The 16,284-nt window shown below is 34.8% G+C and overlaps 1 protein-coding gene across 10 annotated transcripts; it reads left to right on the forward strand.

Moving 5' to 3' along the window:
* Positions 1 to 3,004: 3,004 nt before the first annotated feature.
* On the forward strand, positions 3,005 to 15,646 carry LOC121988698 (cleavage and polyadenylation specificity factor subunit 3-II-like). Of its 10 annotated transcripts, XR_006114081.1 has the most exons (8): positions 4,229 to 4,800; positions 11,323 to 11,396; positions 12,129 to 12,594; positions 12,714 to 12,825; positions 12,900 to 13,207; positions 14,443 to 14,506; positions 14,603 to 14,727; positions 15,502 to 15,644. XR_006114081.1 is itself a non-coding variant. In XM_042542263.1 (5 exons), the coding sequence occupies exons 2-5, from the start codon at positions 4,217 to 4,219 to the stop codon at positions 12,969 to 12,971; spliced, it is 258 nt and encodes an 85-aa protein (XP_042398197.1). In that variant the 5' UTR covers positions 3,005 to 3,579; positions 4,151 to 4,216; the 3' UTR covers positions 12,972 to 14,424. The 10 variants fall into 10 exon arrangements, 1 of the variants encoding a protein (XP_042398197.1); XR_006114082.1 differs by adding an exon at positions 3,005 to 3,579 and having other exon boundaries at positions 4,695 to 4,800; positions 14,443 to 15,608; XR_006114080.1 differs by having other exon boundaries at positions 14,443 to 14,727; positions 15,502 to 15,646.
* Positions 15,647 to 16,284: the final 638 nt, after the last annotated feature.

The raw sequence follows: 16,284 nt of genomic DNA on the forward strand, positions 1-16,284 counted from the left end.
ATATAAATCATCAATATCAAATAACATGTTGTTAAAAAATTTTCAAGATTTAAACATTTTATTTTTTAAAACTCATCATCAAGCAATTTTAATTTTTCTACGTCCTATAAAAATTTAAATTATCTTAATATATTTTAAATTATTCAAATATATTTTGAAATAAATAAATAGCATGGTCAATAATATAATTAAAGTAATTAATTTTAAAAGATTCTTTAGGGGAAAGTTTCACATCATTAATTTTATTCCCATCAAATCGTTTATTTTTTCTAATTACATATTTTTCATGAAATTTTAGTTCTATATTCATTTCTTCTAATTACATTTTCTAATGCAATAGCAATGTTTATATCTTTATATTGTAAAACTTTACTAACAGTATTAACCACAAATATTATATCATCACTAGTTTATATAAAGTTTCTCTTATTTGTGGAGTTTGATATTTTATTGCTTTAATGCTTTCAAGATGACTTTCTTTATGATAATGGTTTAAGAGTTAAATTAGAAATATGATCTTGTAAAATATCCTATCTTTTTGTAGATGAAGAAAATAATGAGTAAATAAGTTGTATCACACCAAAAAATATAATTGCACTAGGACAAGAATTAGCCATATTACATAGTACTAAATTAAGACTATGACAATCACAAGATGTATAAAAAACTCTAGAATTTATATCTAACAACTCTCTTGTATGCCTTGTTGTTTACCTTTCATGGTAGGTCCATTATCATATCCTTGTCCTCTTATGTCATTTACATCCAATTCAATCTTCTTTATTATATTAATAAGTGTATTAAAAAGACCTTTTCATGTATCATTTACATTTAAAAATTCTAAAAAATATTCTTCTATTTTGATTGACCTGTACACTTCTTTTCCTAATATATTTATTAACTCATTTTGTATATTATGACTAAGATAATAATTATTATTTTTACCATTTTTAATATGTTTAAGGTGTTCTTGTATTATAAGATCAAATTCAATCATTTGAATTAAACTTAAAAAATTTCCATTATTATCTTGATAAATTTTCTCATTTGTACCACAAATTGTCAAATTATTTTTTTACAAGATTTTTAACTATATCAATAATTATTATTAATACATTCTTTCAATGTTCTTTTTTTCCTTATTTATTTTTTCTTGTAAATTTTGATCAATTGTTTTATTTTTAAGTGATCTCATTTCAATATTAATCTAAATATTCATATTTATAATATATTCACTATTTGTTTCATAACTTTTAAGCTTGACACTAAGATTTTTTCAATCTAGACATCCTTCGTTTGTTAATTAAATTATAATTATTTTTTGACTAAATAATTTACAACAAAAACAAAATACTTTATCTATTTTTTTTTGAATATATCAACCATTTTCTATTATGTTTTTCTTTTGATAATTTTCAAATGTAATGAATCATAGAAAAATGTCTAGAATTTTTATCATTTGGAAAAGAAATATTAATTTATCTAATTTAACCCTTTTCAACTAATAAATCTATTAAATTTGTATTTATATTTTTTCATTCGGCTTATTATATATATTTTGAATAATAGTTTAATCAATATTATTACAAAAATTATCTTCATGATTTATTAAGTCTTCTTTTTCTTCTTTTGAATTGCAATTAATTTACTCATTAATATTAATATTTGATAAATTCTATTATTGATCATTAGAAAGTTCTTGATAGATTTTTTTTTCCTAAAGTATTATTTTCCAATGAAAATTTATTATTTTCTGAGTTTTGATTTTAATTATTAATAATAACTCTATCAAGTACAACTTTTTGAAATTGAATAAATTCTTCTATTTTTCTTTTTGTCATACATTTTATATATATCCAGAATCATATTTTTTCACAAACATATTTGAAAATATAATTCCCTACTATTTTATCAAAATAAAATTACTTAGAATTAAATCAGCAATAAAACCTTATTTACGACGTGTAATTTTAATTTGATGATATTTTAAATTTTTACAAATATAATAAGAAAATATTAAATATTAAATTTGTTTTGAATCGATTAATTAAGTAGTTTATAATAAATTGCACTTAATATAATAAATCAGATAAGCGCACTAGAGTATTAAAAATCTATAAATCATATTTTATATTTTTTATGCATAAATTAGGTTTGTGATGTAATAATTTGTGCATCTAAAAAGAAAATAATGGGGGAACAATTTTATACAATTGTTAATAATTTATTTTTCTAACTATATTTGAGTCTATTTTATCGATTATTTAATATTTATATACAATGATAAAGAATATTTTAAGAAAGAAGAAAAGATAAAAAAAACATATTATCTGACGATTGAGGAAGTCAAACTATACTTCTAAAACTGAAAGAATTATTGATGAGATAATGAGGGATAAAAATAAAGAATCATCGATGAGGGATAAAAATATAGAAGATGAGAGTCATGAGACTTAGAGAGAACGAGTGAGGTTATGAAAAGAAGAATACGATGAAAAAAATAAAATTCGGCGATAGTTTTTGATAGGGTTGTAAAAGATTATAATAATTATAATTAATATATAATTAATTGGAGTGGTTGCCGCCGTTGTAAGATATAGGAGTGCCACATGAATTGCTTTGACTGCTGTGCACGGAAATGGAAGTTATTAAAATCTAAACGCCAATAGCTTCTCTTATCCAGAATTAAGTTTTAATTATTAAATTTATTTAATTTTTTTAATATAATGGATCCCAATAAAATTGGGGCCTAGTATTAAAAATAAAAATAATAGGTACGAAAACAATTAAGGAGGTTTAACTCTCAAGCTTGAGTTCGAGTATAGCTGTGTTTGGAAGAGGAATCAGGAAATTCAATGGCCATGAAACAGAAAAACAAGAACGAATCATATTTTTCAAACTCCTCAGGATGAAGTGAAAATTATGAAAAACTTCTGGGAGCAAAATGAAAATGTTGCTATAAGAGGTTTATGCCATCGCCTGATGCCTCCCTGGTTTACTCGGCCGCCGGAGGAGCTCTCGGATTCTTCTTATCGTGGCCTCCGTCGATCTCTCCTCGTCTTCCAAAGCCCCCTCCGATCAAGTCCTATAATTCTGCAAGAATTAAGTAACCCTACGCTTTCGGCTCGAACCTCGGCAAGAAGCTTGCGGGGACAGCAACCCTACATTTCCGTTCTTCTCCGTTATCCGGTCATTCGCACCACAGTGGTTTCCTTCCCCGGTCGCGATCATCAAAGGGTCCTCCGAACCGATTCCTGTGACTGCGAAGGCCTGTCCTCCCGCATGCAGCCGTGAGCCCTCCAGAACCTGTATCCTCTGCAGTGCACTGTGTGTATTTCTCTTATCTGCGGCACGGACATCAGAAAGAAGGGCTCCTAGCCTGCTCTTTGTTTGCCAATCAGGGGCAGGGCAAGAGGTAGGGAAGAGCTGCGTTGTTGTGTCAATTGGTGGGAAGCGGATTATGTTCGACTGTGGCATGCATATGGAATACCTAGACCACCGTCGCTTCCCTGATTTCTCTCTCATCTCTGAGACTGGTGATTTCAATTCTGCTCCCACCTGTGTCGTCATAGCACACTTGTATGCATTCTTTTGACCTATTTTTGGTGATGCTTTCCTTTAATCTGAGAAAATATTCTAATTGGTATATTTAATATTAGAAAACCAAACTGGGAATATCTGTTGGGAAGTTCAGTTTTGAGTTTTTAGGAGATCTACTTAAAAGCCACTAAAAAGAAATTTTTTTTCAAAATGCTTCTATTTTCAAAATCTACTAATGGACATTTTTTGTTTAATTTCTGATACTTCCTTTTTTGGTGAGTTGAGTCAATGCAATTGAAATATGCAAAAAAAAAAAAAAAAAAAAAAGCGTAATGCTGAGTTTCATGTTTGCACATTATTCAATGTCATATAAAGTGCATGCGCAATCTATTTACACTTCTGTCAGTGTTCTCTACACCCAGGATACAATTATATATTATGCACACATGACTACTTGAAAGGAGGTTTTTATATTGGTATGCTGTCATGCCTTCTAAAGTCTAAGCTGTTTGTACATTGTATTCACTTTCTTGTTCCAGACGCATAGGGATGTGTAATTGTTTTCTTGTCTCCTTATTTGCTGAAAGTAATTCAATCTTCTATATTTCAGCCATCTAGATCATGTTGGTGCTCTTCCTTACTTTAAGCAGTTTGTGGGTATTGTGGACCCATATGCATGACGGCAAGTTTTCATTACCTCTCAAAGTTCTATTTCTGCTAGCTGTTTTCTCTACGTACATCATAACTGTGACAAGTTATTTTGTTTACATCTATTGTTTGTTCTGTTTTATTCATAGTATTTCTCTTTCCTTGGATCCAAATACACTACACGCTATACTTCAAATTGTAGTACAAAAATTATCTGAGTATATCTAATTGATGTGATTAGCTGTTGTGAATGTATATGATGCTAATCAGCATCTATATGGAATCATGTATGAGTTTTACTTTACATATTGATACACTGCAGTTTAGACAATATGGTCGAACTATTATATGTATGAATTCAAATGGGTTTTGGGAAACTTATTTGCTTTTTTTTTTTCATCATTCCGGTAGGCTTGACAAGTAGAATATTTATACTTGCTTGTTTCAGATATGTTTAGGTCAAATAATTCATTATTCTCACTTTGTTTGTGCATTATCCAACTAAGGCCTTGGCCCCATTGATGTTAGAAGATTACAGAAAAGTTATTGTAGATCGAAGAGGAAAGGAAGAGTTGTTTACATATGATCATATTATGGAGTGCATGAACAAAGGTATGCCTAACTTTCTGAAATGTGACCTTGATGTCCATAAGATCTTTAAACACATATTTTGTATGCCTATCTTTGGTTCAGTAGTATGCATGCTGCTGAGGACTAATATAGTAGTTGAGTTAGGCTTGTACCAAATTTGTTTTTGTTTGTTTCTTCAACTAATGATTAGTAATGATTAACAATCTCTCAGTTTTTTTCCCTTCTTTCGTTTACGATTGCTACCGTCAAGTAATGTAAGATTAATTGCATAGCTCCACTCAACCCTTGTTTTTATAACTTAGTTTTCAATTACTGCTTCTCATCTTCTCATCTTGATTGTTTGATTAATGGTTTTAGCTCCAGATTGTTGGTTATGTTGGAGCAATCTGGATACCCTAGGTTTTGATGTTTAGGCAAATATTTAAGTTAGGTTTATTGTTGTATTTAATATGCATTGTGAGTATGCAGGATACAAGTACAACAAGGAAAGTACAAGGGTGATCTTGGCAAAGGAGGTAAGTCCAAGCATGTAGTCTTGGTAACGTAAGTCCAAGTGTGACTTGGCAATGAATGAAGTCCCGGAGGTGCGATCTCTTGGCAAAGGAAGACCCGACAACAATGATAAGGCCGATGGAAGCTCCAGAAGGCAAGACGTGAATGATGAAGAGGCATCCAAGGGACGCAAGACTGATGGAGGAGGCTAGAAGGCTAGGTCTAGGTTGGTCGGACGAGGACGAGTGCTGAGTGAATGTACTTGGGGATTAAATCCTAGCATTAGGGTTTCACTGTAGCGTTACTGCAGCAGTACTGTAGTGTTACTGTAGCAGTCAACTAGTGTTTTCATCAGTCGACTGGTGCGGTCGATCGGACAATCGACTGAGAGAGAACAGAATGCTTCTGTTTATTCGGTTAGTGTGGAGCAGTCGACTGATGGAAGTATCAGTCGACTGGTATCGAGCCGTTGGATTGTAACAGTCGAATTTCACATAGGACCAGTTGACTGACGGGGAAAACAGTAGGTGTTTTCCTCCCGAGCTCTATTTAATAGAGCTCGGGGTGCTTGGCCAAGATTGACGAAATTAGTCGTGGTTAACCCTAATAGAGTCTCCAAGTGCCCAAGTGGTCTAGCGTGCTTGTACGAGGTTGTGGTGAGATTTCTCCACCCACAAGGAGCTACGCGAGTTAGACGGAAGTTCTCCGGGGAATCATCCACCGATGGATCGGGATTGTCTACCTTACGGACAGTCGTAGAGTAGGAACTTTATCTCTGAACCACGCTAAATCAACGTGTTAGGTTTGTTTTCTATTGCGAGTATTTATTTTTGTATTCCGCTGTACGTACTAACTATTGTAAGAAGCGATGTTTTGGGTGAGACGTTATTCACCCCCCTCTAGCGGACGTCAAGGTTCCAACAGATTATACATGCAGTGTATTTGATTGATTAACACAATTGAAGTTTCTGCTTTGTGTTACTGCCACCATCCTTTTCCTCTTTCCTTCTTGGTCCCATCCCCCTTCTCTGGTGACTATGATCTCTCCTCTTTCGATGCACTTATACAACATGTTCTCCACTCTCCTCTAGTATCATGATCAAATCGCCACCCTCTCTCCAATGTCATACTCCTGTATTACACTCCCACTCCTTTTCATTTGTAGTAGCTCTCCTTGTCTACTCTGTAGCCATTCTATAACCTCTCTTCCTTTCTGTCTTGTAGAAATCTCTTCTTCCCTTTCTTATTTCCTGGTTTTAGGGTATGTAATCTCTCAACTATAAATTCTAAATTAATTTCTTTTTTCATCTTAGGGTTACTCCTATTTCATCATGCTCATCTAAGTCCTACAATATTAATTATTAATCAATTTGTCACCTTCTCTTCGCTTATAACATCCTTGATCAATGAACTTAAACCTTATAGTTCCCTGAAAACCAATATCAAACTCAATGCTTCCAATTGTCTTCTTTGGACTAGGTGCTTTAGGTTCTAATTGATTCTTATGCAAAGATCAAACATCTCACATATCTACTGCTAAACTAGAAGAATGCAACTTATTCAGAATGAAAGAGTTAATTTCAGCATTTATATTACTTCCCAAGTATCTAACTGATTGTGATTGCTTCTGCGATGTTGCTTTTCACCTACAATGAGATAGGAGTTCTTATAAAAATATTTGCTTATATGCTGAATGACTCTTGCATTTACCAAGTATATAAAGATATCTTAAAAAATTAAAATGAGACGTTTATTGTCATCCAATTCAAGAATATTCTGCTTCTCTCCGTAATCAGTGAGGTAAAATAAGGATTATATATATCAATCTTCTACTCCATTGATATAGAGAAGGCAATGCAAAGAGCTAAGGGTGGCCTAGTTTTTGTTTGGTTTACTGAATTTCGTTATCAACAAGGTTGTTTAGGATTGAAATCCTACCTAGAAATGAAAAAAGGTCCATGATAGATCGAATGAGTGCGATAGAGGGGGGGGGGGGGGGCGGGGGGGTGGTGAATATCGCGCCTTTTTAAAATTTCTCCTTTCCTTTTAAATCAGAGTCGTGCACAGCGGAAAGTAAATAGACAAGTTCATTTACTTCGTTCGGAGTCTAGGTCGACTCCTACTCGAAGGCCTGCGATCCTTGATCGCACCGATGGGCAAATCACTATAACCCTTCTTTCCGAAATCTTCGGAAAGAAGCAGATCGTACAAATGAACAAGATAGTAACAACCTACTATCTTGCTTAAGTAAATTACAATGCAAGCTTATAAATAAAAGATACCGACAAGTAGTGCAGTTTAAGCTTTGGTCGGCACTCCCGAATGGTTTGGCTTGCTGAGCTAATGAAGACTTGTAGCACGGGTTACTTGCAAAACAGAACTTGAGTCAATCAGAGAGTCTTTTTCGAGCCTAGCTCCTTTTTATTAGTGCCAATGTCGTTCGGTCGACTGATCCCTCTATTCGGTCGGCCGAACCCGCTCCCTTCCTTCCTGGCTGGAGTCTGACACTGGCTTGATCTTTTGCATTTACTGATCTTTAAGGGTTCGATCGACCGATCCCATTTTTCGGTCGACCGAACAGGCTCCTTCCCTGTTCGTCGAGATTTGCCGAGATCCGCATTTACTGTGCATTAATTGTTGATTGGTTCGGTCGACCGATCCATTGGTTCGGTCGACCGATCAGCTTAATTTCCTTCTGCTCCTGATCGTTGCTGTCTATGTTGAGTCATAATGGTTCGGTCGATCGATCCACCGGTTCGGTCGACGGATCGTGTCTTGATCGGACTTTGTCTGTTCTGGTCTGATCTGAACATTGCTTTGATCTCTTCTTGTTCGGTCGACCGATTATCTGGTTCGGTCGACCGATCCAGCCAAACTTGCAAAACAATGTTAGACAATAAACCTGCAAAATAGATGTTATCACAATAATAATATTATAATGTATGAGTATAAAAGACAGTAGAACTGTCTTGATCTCAACTTTGAAACCTTCCCGGTTTCTTCAGTTGGATCAGCGACCTAAGGTTGTTACCTACGGGAACCCGACTTCACTGTCGCTCCTCCAGTTGTTTATCTCAACCTACCTGCCAAACATGGTCCTCCAGATGTTTGGACTTTACCTGCTCAGTGTCTGATCACCTGATCCACTAAGATTTTTCCAGCAATACTATATTAGCCAACAACAATAATAGTAATACAAAATATAATGGTAAACCTAATCCTAGATTTACCGAGATCAGCTGGTCCGGTCGACCGCGAGCGGTCGACCGGAAACCATCTGATCAACCTTGCTTGGAGTTCACTCCTACAAGACTTCTCGTTACCTAAGGTTATCTCCCCCTAGGGTTTTCTCCACCTGGCTTCACTCACCAAGACTCAGTATTCGGCTACCCAGGGATCAGGTCTTCCAAACCTATCCACCTGGCTTCCACGATATATCGAGATTTCCCTTACCTCAGTATTCGGCTACTCAGAGATCAGGTCCTCCAGACCTATTCACCTGGCTTCCACGATATACCGAGATTTCCCTTACCTAGCCTACAACTAGGACTTCCCTTGCCTAGCCTACAACTAGGGCTTCCCTAGATCAAGCTTCATACTTAAACATATTTGTCTAACATTAAAACCTTGGAGGTCGATTGCACCAACAATCCATAGGTTCAGATCATAGGATTGTAAGATCCTATAATTATTTTGGGACTATATTTAATATTTATAATTTATCGTATGCAATAACATAGCTAGTACCAACTTCTAAGATGAATGATAATTGATAATTATAATGAAGTTGTCTTTGCTATGAAAGCTTGACTCAGAGGCTAAAATTAGAGGATAAGAGAGGAGTGCACGACATTATAATCTTCAATTAAGAATTCAAAAGAAAAACAACTATGAAAATTCACATCCACTTAAGCTTGTAGTAAGCACATTATAAGCATTGTTAGTTTTTTAAGATAGTGAGCACTATTTGTACTTTAATAGTCACTTGTTAATGATTCAAACTTTAATTATTTCATATATATATATATATATATATAAAAGTGATCTAGGTTCTCCGGGTATGAATAATATTATCCAACACTTAGGTTAAAATTATCATTAGTCATATCATAGATTAAAATCTTGAGTCGTTTCGTCTGATAAGGGGGAAACATCTCGTTCAACCCACGAACCAACACAACGCCGCCACGCCGCTATGCGTTCGGACACGTTGCGCATGCCTGGTGATGCATTCGGACGCGTCGCATGGGCTGAGGACGCATCTGAATGCGTCACGCAAACCTGACAACATGTCTGGATGAGTCGCCCGACTCTGGTGACTTGTCCGAATGCGCTGCGCGTGCTTGCGGCCGTCGTGGAACAAAGGGAGGTGGGGTGATTTTTAACTTAGGCTTTAATAAATAACTTAGGTTAATAATTTTAATCAACTCCTAGTTATAATTGAGATAATTTAAATAAGCTTAATTAAAGCCTAATAAAATTGTCTTATTATTTTAATATTTATATATATTTATTTTTTTTTAATTTTTTTAATTTTAAAATATTTAGATTAATTTTTTTAGTTAATATATTTTATATTTAAAAAAATACTGAAACTATATTGGCATGACACGATAAAAAAAGGTAGTCCTGTGCACGAAGCTCCCGTCATGCGGGGTCCCGGGGAAGGATCCATTGTACGCAGCCTTACCCTGTCTTTTGCAAGAGACTATTTCCAGGATTCGAACCCGTGACATGAGATTGTACTATATTGGCATGACACGATACTGTACTTTAATTGTATCGTTCCGATCTAGGACTGAACCTTTGCATGCTCGAGATTTTAAACCATAAGTGATATACAGCAATATAAAAAAAAGGGCAGCCCGGTGCACTAAGCTCCCGCCATGCGGGGTCCCGGGGAAGGATCCATTGTACGCAGCCTTATCCTGCTTTTTGCAAGAGGCTGTTTCCAGGATTCGAACCCGTGATCTTTTGGTCACATGGCGACAACTTTACCGTTGCACCAAGGCTCCCCTTCATATATATATATATATATATATACAACAATATGTTGCCACATAATAAATAATGATTGTGAGCGACTCATGCTACTATATCTTTGTGGACCGGAAGCTCTTTTAAAAAAATTAGACTTAAAGTTTTCACTTTTTAATACTTACAACAATCAAGAAATTTACATTCAAATTGATTCATCAATAAGTTAGAGACAGTTTGCAATCTCACACCGTTCCAAGTGACTCGGTAGAAACATATTGTTTTGATGAATTACCAAACTTGATGCTCTTTTGCACAGGTAATTTATCCTATATCACTGTATCACTTTAGAATTACCTTAATTAAGCCAATCAAATTGACCTTTTTACCAATCAAAAGAAACTGTGTGAATCCCCTACATAAATTTGGAGGAGAGAAAGATTTGGCTTCTAAGTGTGTAAGCTGTGCTCCAGAGGTAAGATTTACTTGGCAGGTGAACTACAGGGAAGGCTATCTGCCTATTATCAAAAAGCAAAAAAAACAAAAATAGTTCAACTCTAAACTAGCCAAAATAAATTGAAATCAAACTTGATTCATCACAAGGCCCACCTAATGGATTTATTGACACAAAAATTCGACTCCAATTATGCCCCAATTAACGTAAATGATGGTTTGGTTCAACTCTTGTTGGGATTGATTTTGTACATTAATAGGAAAACTTTATTAGAAATATTTACAAGTCTGAGCAAGTAGTGTAAAATGTTTAAGGAGTCCTAGGACACTGGCCCAACTAACAATTAGGATTAGTAATGTTTCTGTGAGGAGAGATGGAGGACAGGAAATTATGTAATTAGAGTTGTTATAGTGAATTGGTGATATTGACCTCAGTTGAGTTCAGTGGTCAATAGATCACATAACTAATTTGGCTGGGACCTTTCCTTATATCCTGGTTACATTAACATTAGCACTTAAGTTTCTTGTTTTATTGTGATCTTTTATTTTTCCTGTCATCTTTTCTTGTTCATAGAACATTTGAGAAAGATAATTGGTATTGTTTACAATCTCTCTATGCAGTTACACCCTTGGACATAAAACAAACTATTCAAGTTGATGAGGATCTTGAGATTCGTGCTTATTATGCTGGACATGTGCGTTTTTTTTTTTTTTTCATTTTTTTTGTTTTTCTTACAATACATTTTAGTTTATTTTCCTTTTCTTTTATCCATCTTGTCTCTGTTCCACTTGTATGCTGCATCTCAGTCTTTGCACATTCAATTTTTTTACTTGTCAGAATTAATTTTTAGAAGTTTGTTGGGAAGATGAATTATAAGCTTTTAGTTCGAGATAGTCAAAAGAGTATATATAATTGTTGTGTGTTGCAAGCCAGTCGTTATCATCTAGTAAAATTTCATTAACTCTTCTATGTTTTTTTTATAAAGGTAAATTGTATTAAAGTAGATCAAGGATTTAAATGAGGAGCACTCAAAAATCTAAAGACATGTGTTTGAACCTTTCCAAGCATCCTCTCAATGTTTGGCACACCCCTTTCATATTGACATCGATTTCGGGTTTGCCAAATCAAATAGATCATACTAGATACATCCAAGTGATGGGTTTTATTGAGTAGAAATGTACAATTTAGTCAACTCTATGTTGTCAATTTTAATATTCTTGTGCTCATACACTAATAGAGAATCAAACCCATTCTTATAGGCCATTGATTGAATGATTTTACCTTTTTGTGTTTTTGCATCATTGGATGCGCTCGGTAATGTCATAGATGAGCAGAGTGACCTAATTATATTCTGTTCACAACTTTTTTAGTGTATGTAACAATAGTTACAATAACATGGCTTGATGATGATGATAATGATTATTAGGTCAATGCAAGGAGTTGCATAATATGAAGCATGGTGAGGATGAGCAGAAGGCGGAAGAGATGCAGTCACGATGAAGCATGTTGAGGGTCATCTACAAGGAAGGAGACGTATTTGTGGTGGTGGGTGCATGTAGCACTGTGTAGGTGGGGCGGCGAATTGGTGTTCTCCTGTACAAATGGTGTTGTTAGGGAAGAGGTGAGGAGCAGATAATGACATAATGAGGATGGTGGCAAGTAGTGATTAAAATACCATTATGTGTCGTTCGGCATGAACAATTTTTATTGTTTTGACATGGGAGCGAAACCGGTATCATACGCTCGACAATTTTGTGTGCGTCATCATGTGCGTCGCACTCGCACGATAGAAGGTGGGTTGGAGGCGTTTGAAGGCGTCGTAGGACACATTCGGCGCCACCAGCACCGATCCCGTGACGCGCGATGCTACTGTGCCTAAGAAAATTAAAACTGTATGTGCACATGCCCCAATCCTAATAGAATCAGCACTATCAATCTGTCATATCATTGTTAACTTGAAAATTGATTTACTGTGTTAAAAATCATGTTCCAAACCTTGCTGACAAGGCAGTAAGTAGCAAATGAAGGTGAATTAATGATGCCGATTGAAAGGGATATGTACATGCTTTCTCAACCCACTTGCAAGGTTGATGGAAGAGCTTGCTGCATATGGAAACACCAATGTGCTTTCCTTGTCTCTTTCTGTTTTCCCAATTATCTAATTTGCCGTAATCTTGGTTATTTTATTTTTTTCAAGGTCCTTGGAGCTGCAATGAATTATGCAAGAGTTGGAGAAAGCACTATTTTGTACAAGGGGATTACAATATGACACCAGATCGACATCTTGGAGCTGCTCAAATCGATCATTTACAGTTAGATCTTGCTATAACTGAGAATGCAGCATATATGTTTTGCGATTTTTAGTAATTTATTTGTTTTTGGAAGTAGGACAAATAGACTCAAATTTTATCATTGAACTATCCAAACTGGAGCAAGCTTGAACTTTGGAGAAGCACATATGTACGGTATTGAGAGCAAAGAAATACATTCAAGAGCTTGGCAGTGGTTTGTAGCAGTAACAGTGTGATAAATACATTATTGTCAATATAATTTTTTTTTTAAAAAAAAGAATACATAGACCATGTGAAACTATGAAACAGCATGTATGCCCTTGTACTAGCAACATACACTTTTTTAAAACCTTGGTCATGGGAATTCATATTTGATAGACCAATATGATTATCTCTGCAAATCTGTTCATGAAGGTCAAGGCCTTAGTGTCTGGCTTTACATTCGACATGTTTTATGGAGCTAGAGTTTTCTATAAGTAAACCTTACAGGCAATGTGGGGGTAAAATTGGTTGCATAGCCATTTATATTAACAAAAAAAAATGATAAATGCAATCTTATCATATAGATTGCTACTCTTGTTAATCTATTATTGTAGGTATAAGGAAAATTATTCTTGGCTATGCTTGAGATATCAAGCACACTTACCAAGAACTCTGACATACTCACAAATTGCCTTGCCCACCTCTCAGCTACAGATGCACAATTTTCTCTCTGGTTCTCATGCTATTTTGCCCTTATAGCTTGGTATTGCCGCCAAGTATATGGCTGAGTTGTTACTTTTGGTTCTCATTGCCTTTTTGACTGTATTCTGCCATGTCATAGAGATGATTCTCCATCTCCTTTGTATCCCAAGCACCACTCTAGCACTTTATGGGTACTCTGGCATTATGCTGTGGAGGGTTGTAAGCACAGTCACTATCATATTCACATGGAGCTCTTCTCTGAGCACTGATATCCATTAGCTTGGCAATCTAAGTGGGTGTTGATCATTTCTTCATCAGTTGTCTAACCTACTCCTCAAGCCTAGCTGGAACCATCTCCATTCCAACAATGTGATGGGCATCTTGACATAGTATAACTAAATGATTCAGATGGACTATTCAGAAACAATTTGGCCAGCAACAACTTGCATAGATTGTTTTAGCTTAAGAATCTAAAATTCTAGGAACCATGATAGTTATTATGTCTAGCCAATCGAGCCTTTTAGTCTTATTCAACTTAGTTAGATGGTTGAATATAGGAACAAACACGCGCCTATTGGCGCAAAATTTAATTGGAATCACTGGGCTTATTGAATTGCTTTGTTTATAAAATCTGTGGAAAATAAAAAGTTTATTTTTCTTTGCTGCTGCCATGTGTTCTTGTTCCTGCTTTTTTATATGCAAGTATGATCTATATTCTTTGCACAATATACAATTATGTAAGTATGATCTATATTCTCATTGTAGATCCACCTATGCAACAACTATTCGCGACTCAGAATATGCTCGAGAAAGAGAGTTCTTAAAGGCGGTATGCAGTATTTGTTATTGTGCATATAAGAGAGATGATAGAAAAATATTCCAAATTTCTTAGTTATCTAATCATTTCTTTTATTTCTATTATAAGTTGTACCATAAAGGATAGTTCGGCGCACGAAATTCTCATCAATTCGGAGTCTCGGGGAATGGTCTATTGTGCGTAGTCTTATTTTGTCTTGTAAAAGGCTGTTGACTCGAATTCTAGGTCATATGGTAATAATTTTACTATGCACCAAGACTCTTTTTCATTATAAGTTGTACCATGAAGTTGCCAATTAAACTATTATATGAATGATGAATTGTCATAGCTGGAGGTGTAATTCCATTTAACAGGACATACGCCACTTTATGACATTACATTAATTTGTAACCAAACTGTAACAACAATAGATAACTCAAGGTAAACAACATCTATTCAACAGAAATATGCATTCATCCCTTTGTCATAAAAAGTACAATAAGAATATATATTAACAATAATACAAACGAACATAACAAAAAGTAAAACTTGGGAAACAAAATATGGTATTTAGCACGGTAATCTCCAAGCAACTCTATACAGGGGGTTGAAACCAAATAAGGCTTCAAAACTAACCCTCGCCTACAAAATTAGAGGCCAAGGTAAACAAGGAAAAATATAAATTGCTAAGTAGATAAAAAGGAAAGAAGAAATATCTACATGAATTTTAATCTTGATTAATCAAGTTCAAAGGATAAGTCATTCCAACACTAGAGTTCTTAGTGGGTTTTTATTCCAACACAAGAAGGCGATTTACAAATTCTTCTTCTTCTTCTTTTTTTTTTTTTTTGATAACGTTGGATCAATTGATACATATTTGGGGACTGGCTTCACATTCCACTAGGAAAATCCTTAACAATGGAGCATTATCAAAGGACTACATTATATGAGAATCTCCTTGTACTAGATATTGGTATCATTTTCACCCATGGTGCCATTTCTTCTCGTGAAAATATCTTGTGTTTCAGGAACTTTGCATTTTATTGGATGATTACTGGGAACGAATGAAGTTAAAGGTCCCCATCTACTTCTCTGCTGGTACGTCCTTGTGAGTTTTTATCTTTCCTTTGACTTTTTTTTTTTTCTTTTCTTTTTTGCAGATGGCAGTTTTAGGATGAAGAATATCTTGTTTTCCTCATTTCATTTTAGATGGATTCTTGTTTATCTACTATTAATATTGAGCTGTCCTATGCATTTTTAATTTGAGCTGCTAAGCAAGTGTGATTCATCTCAATCATTAAGATTTGTCCTATTTCTTTATAGAAACATGTAGGGAAAACTTTCTTTTCACAAATGTCACAAAAGAGTCTAGGTAATTAACGTGTCCATTCATGCCAAATACTGGAATGTAATATATAATGTTTGTTATGTGCTTTGTATACCATTGAATTGGTGCAGTATTTCTTTCAACATTGACCAGTACTGGATGTAGAAATGATCGCTTGCAATGCTTTTGCATAGTATAGGCTGTATTTCCTACAGGAAAGCAAACTAAGAATGAAATAAAAGGATAGAAAATTATGCCGGCAGCACCTTCCTTCCATTTTGGGGAGGGAAGGAAAACTCAAAGGAAATCTTTCCCTAGTTTTCTTTTATATATATATATATATACCATTGAATTTGGACAGAAACTCATTTTCACATGCAATGGTACTCAAAATATGAACTTAAATAAATTATTATTATTTAGATATTTTTAATAAAAATAAGTTTCCCTCTCTCTTTTTCTTTCAACAATCGGTCGGTGGAAA

The sequence above is a fragment of the Zingiber officinale genome, chromosome 6B (genome assembly GCF_018446385.1).
Source record: "Zingiber officinale cultivar Zhangliang chromosome 6B, Zo_v1.1, whole genome shotgun sequence".
NCBI classification, from domain to species: Eukaryota; Viridiplantae; Streptophyta; class Magnoliopsida; order Zingiberales; family Zingiberaceae; genus Zingiber; species Zingiber officinale.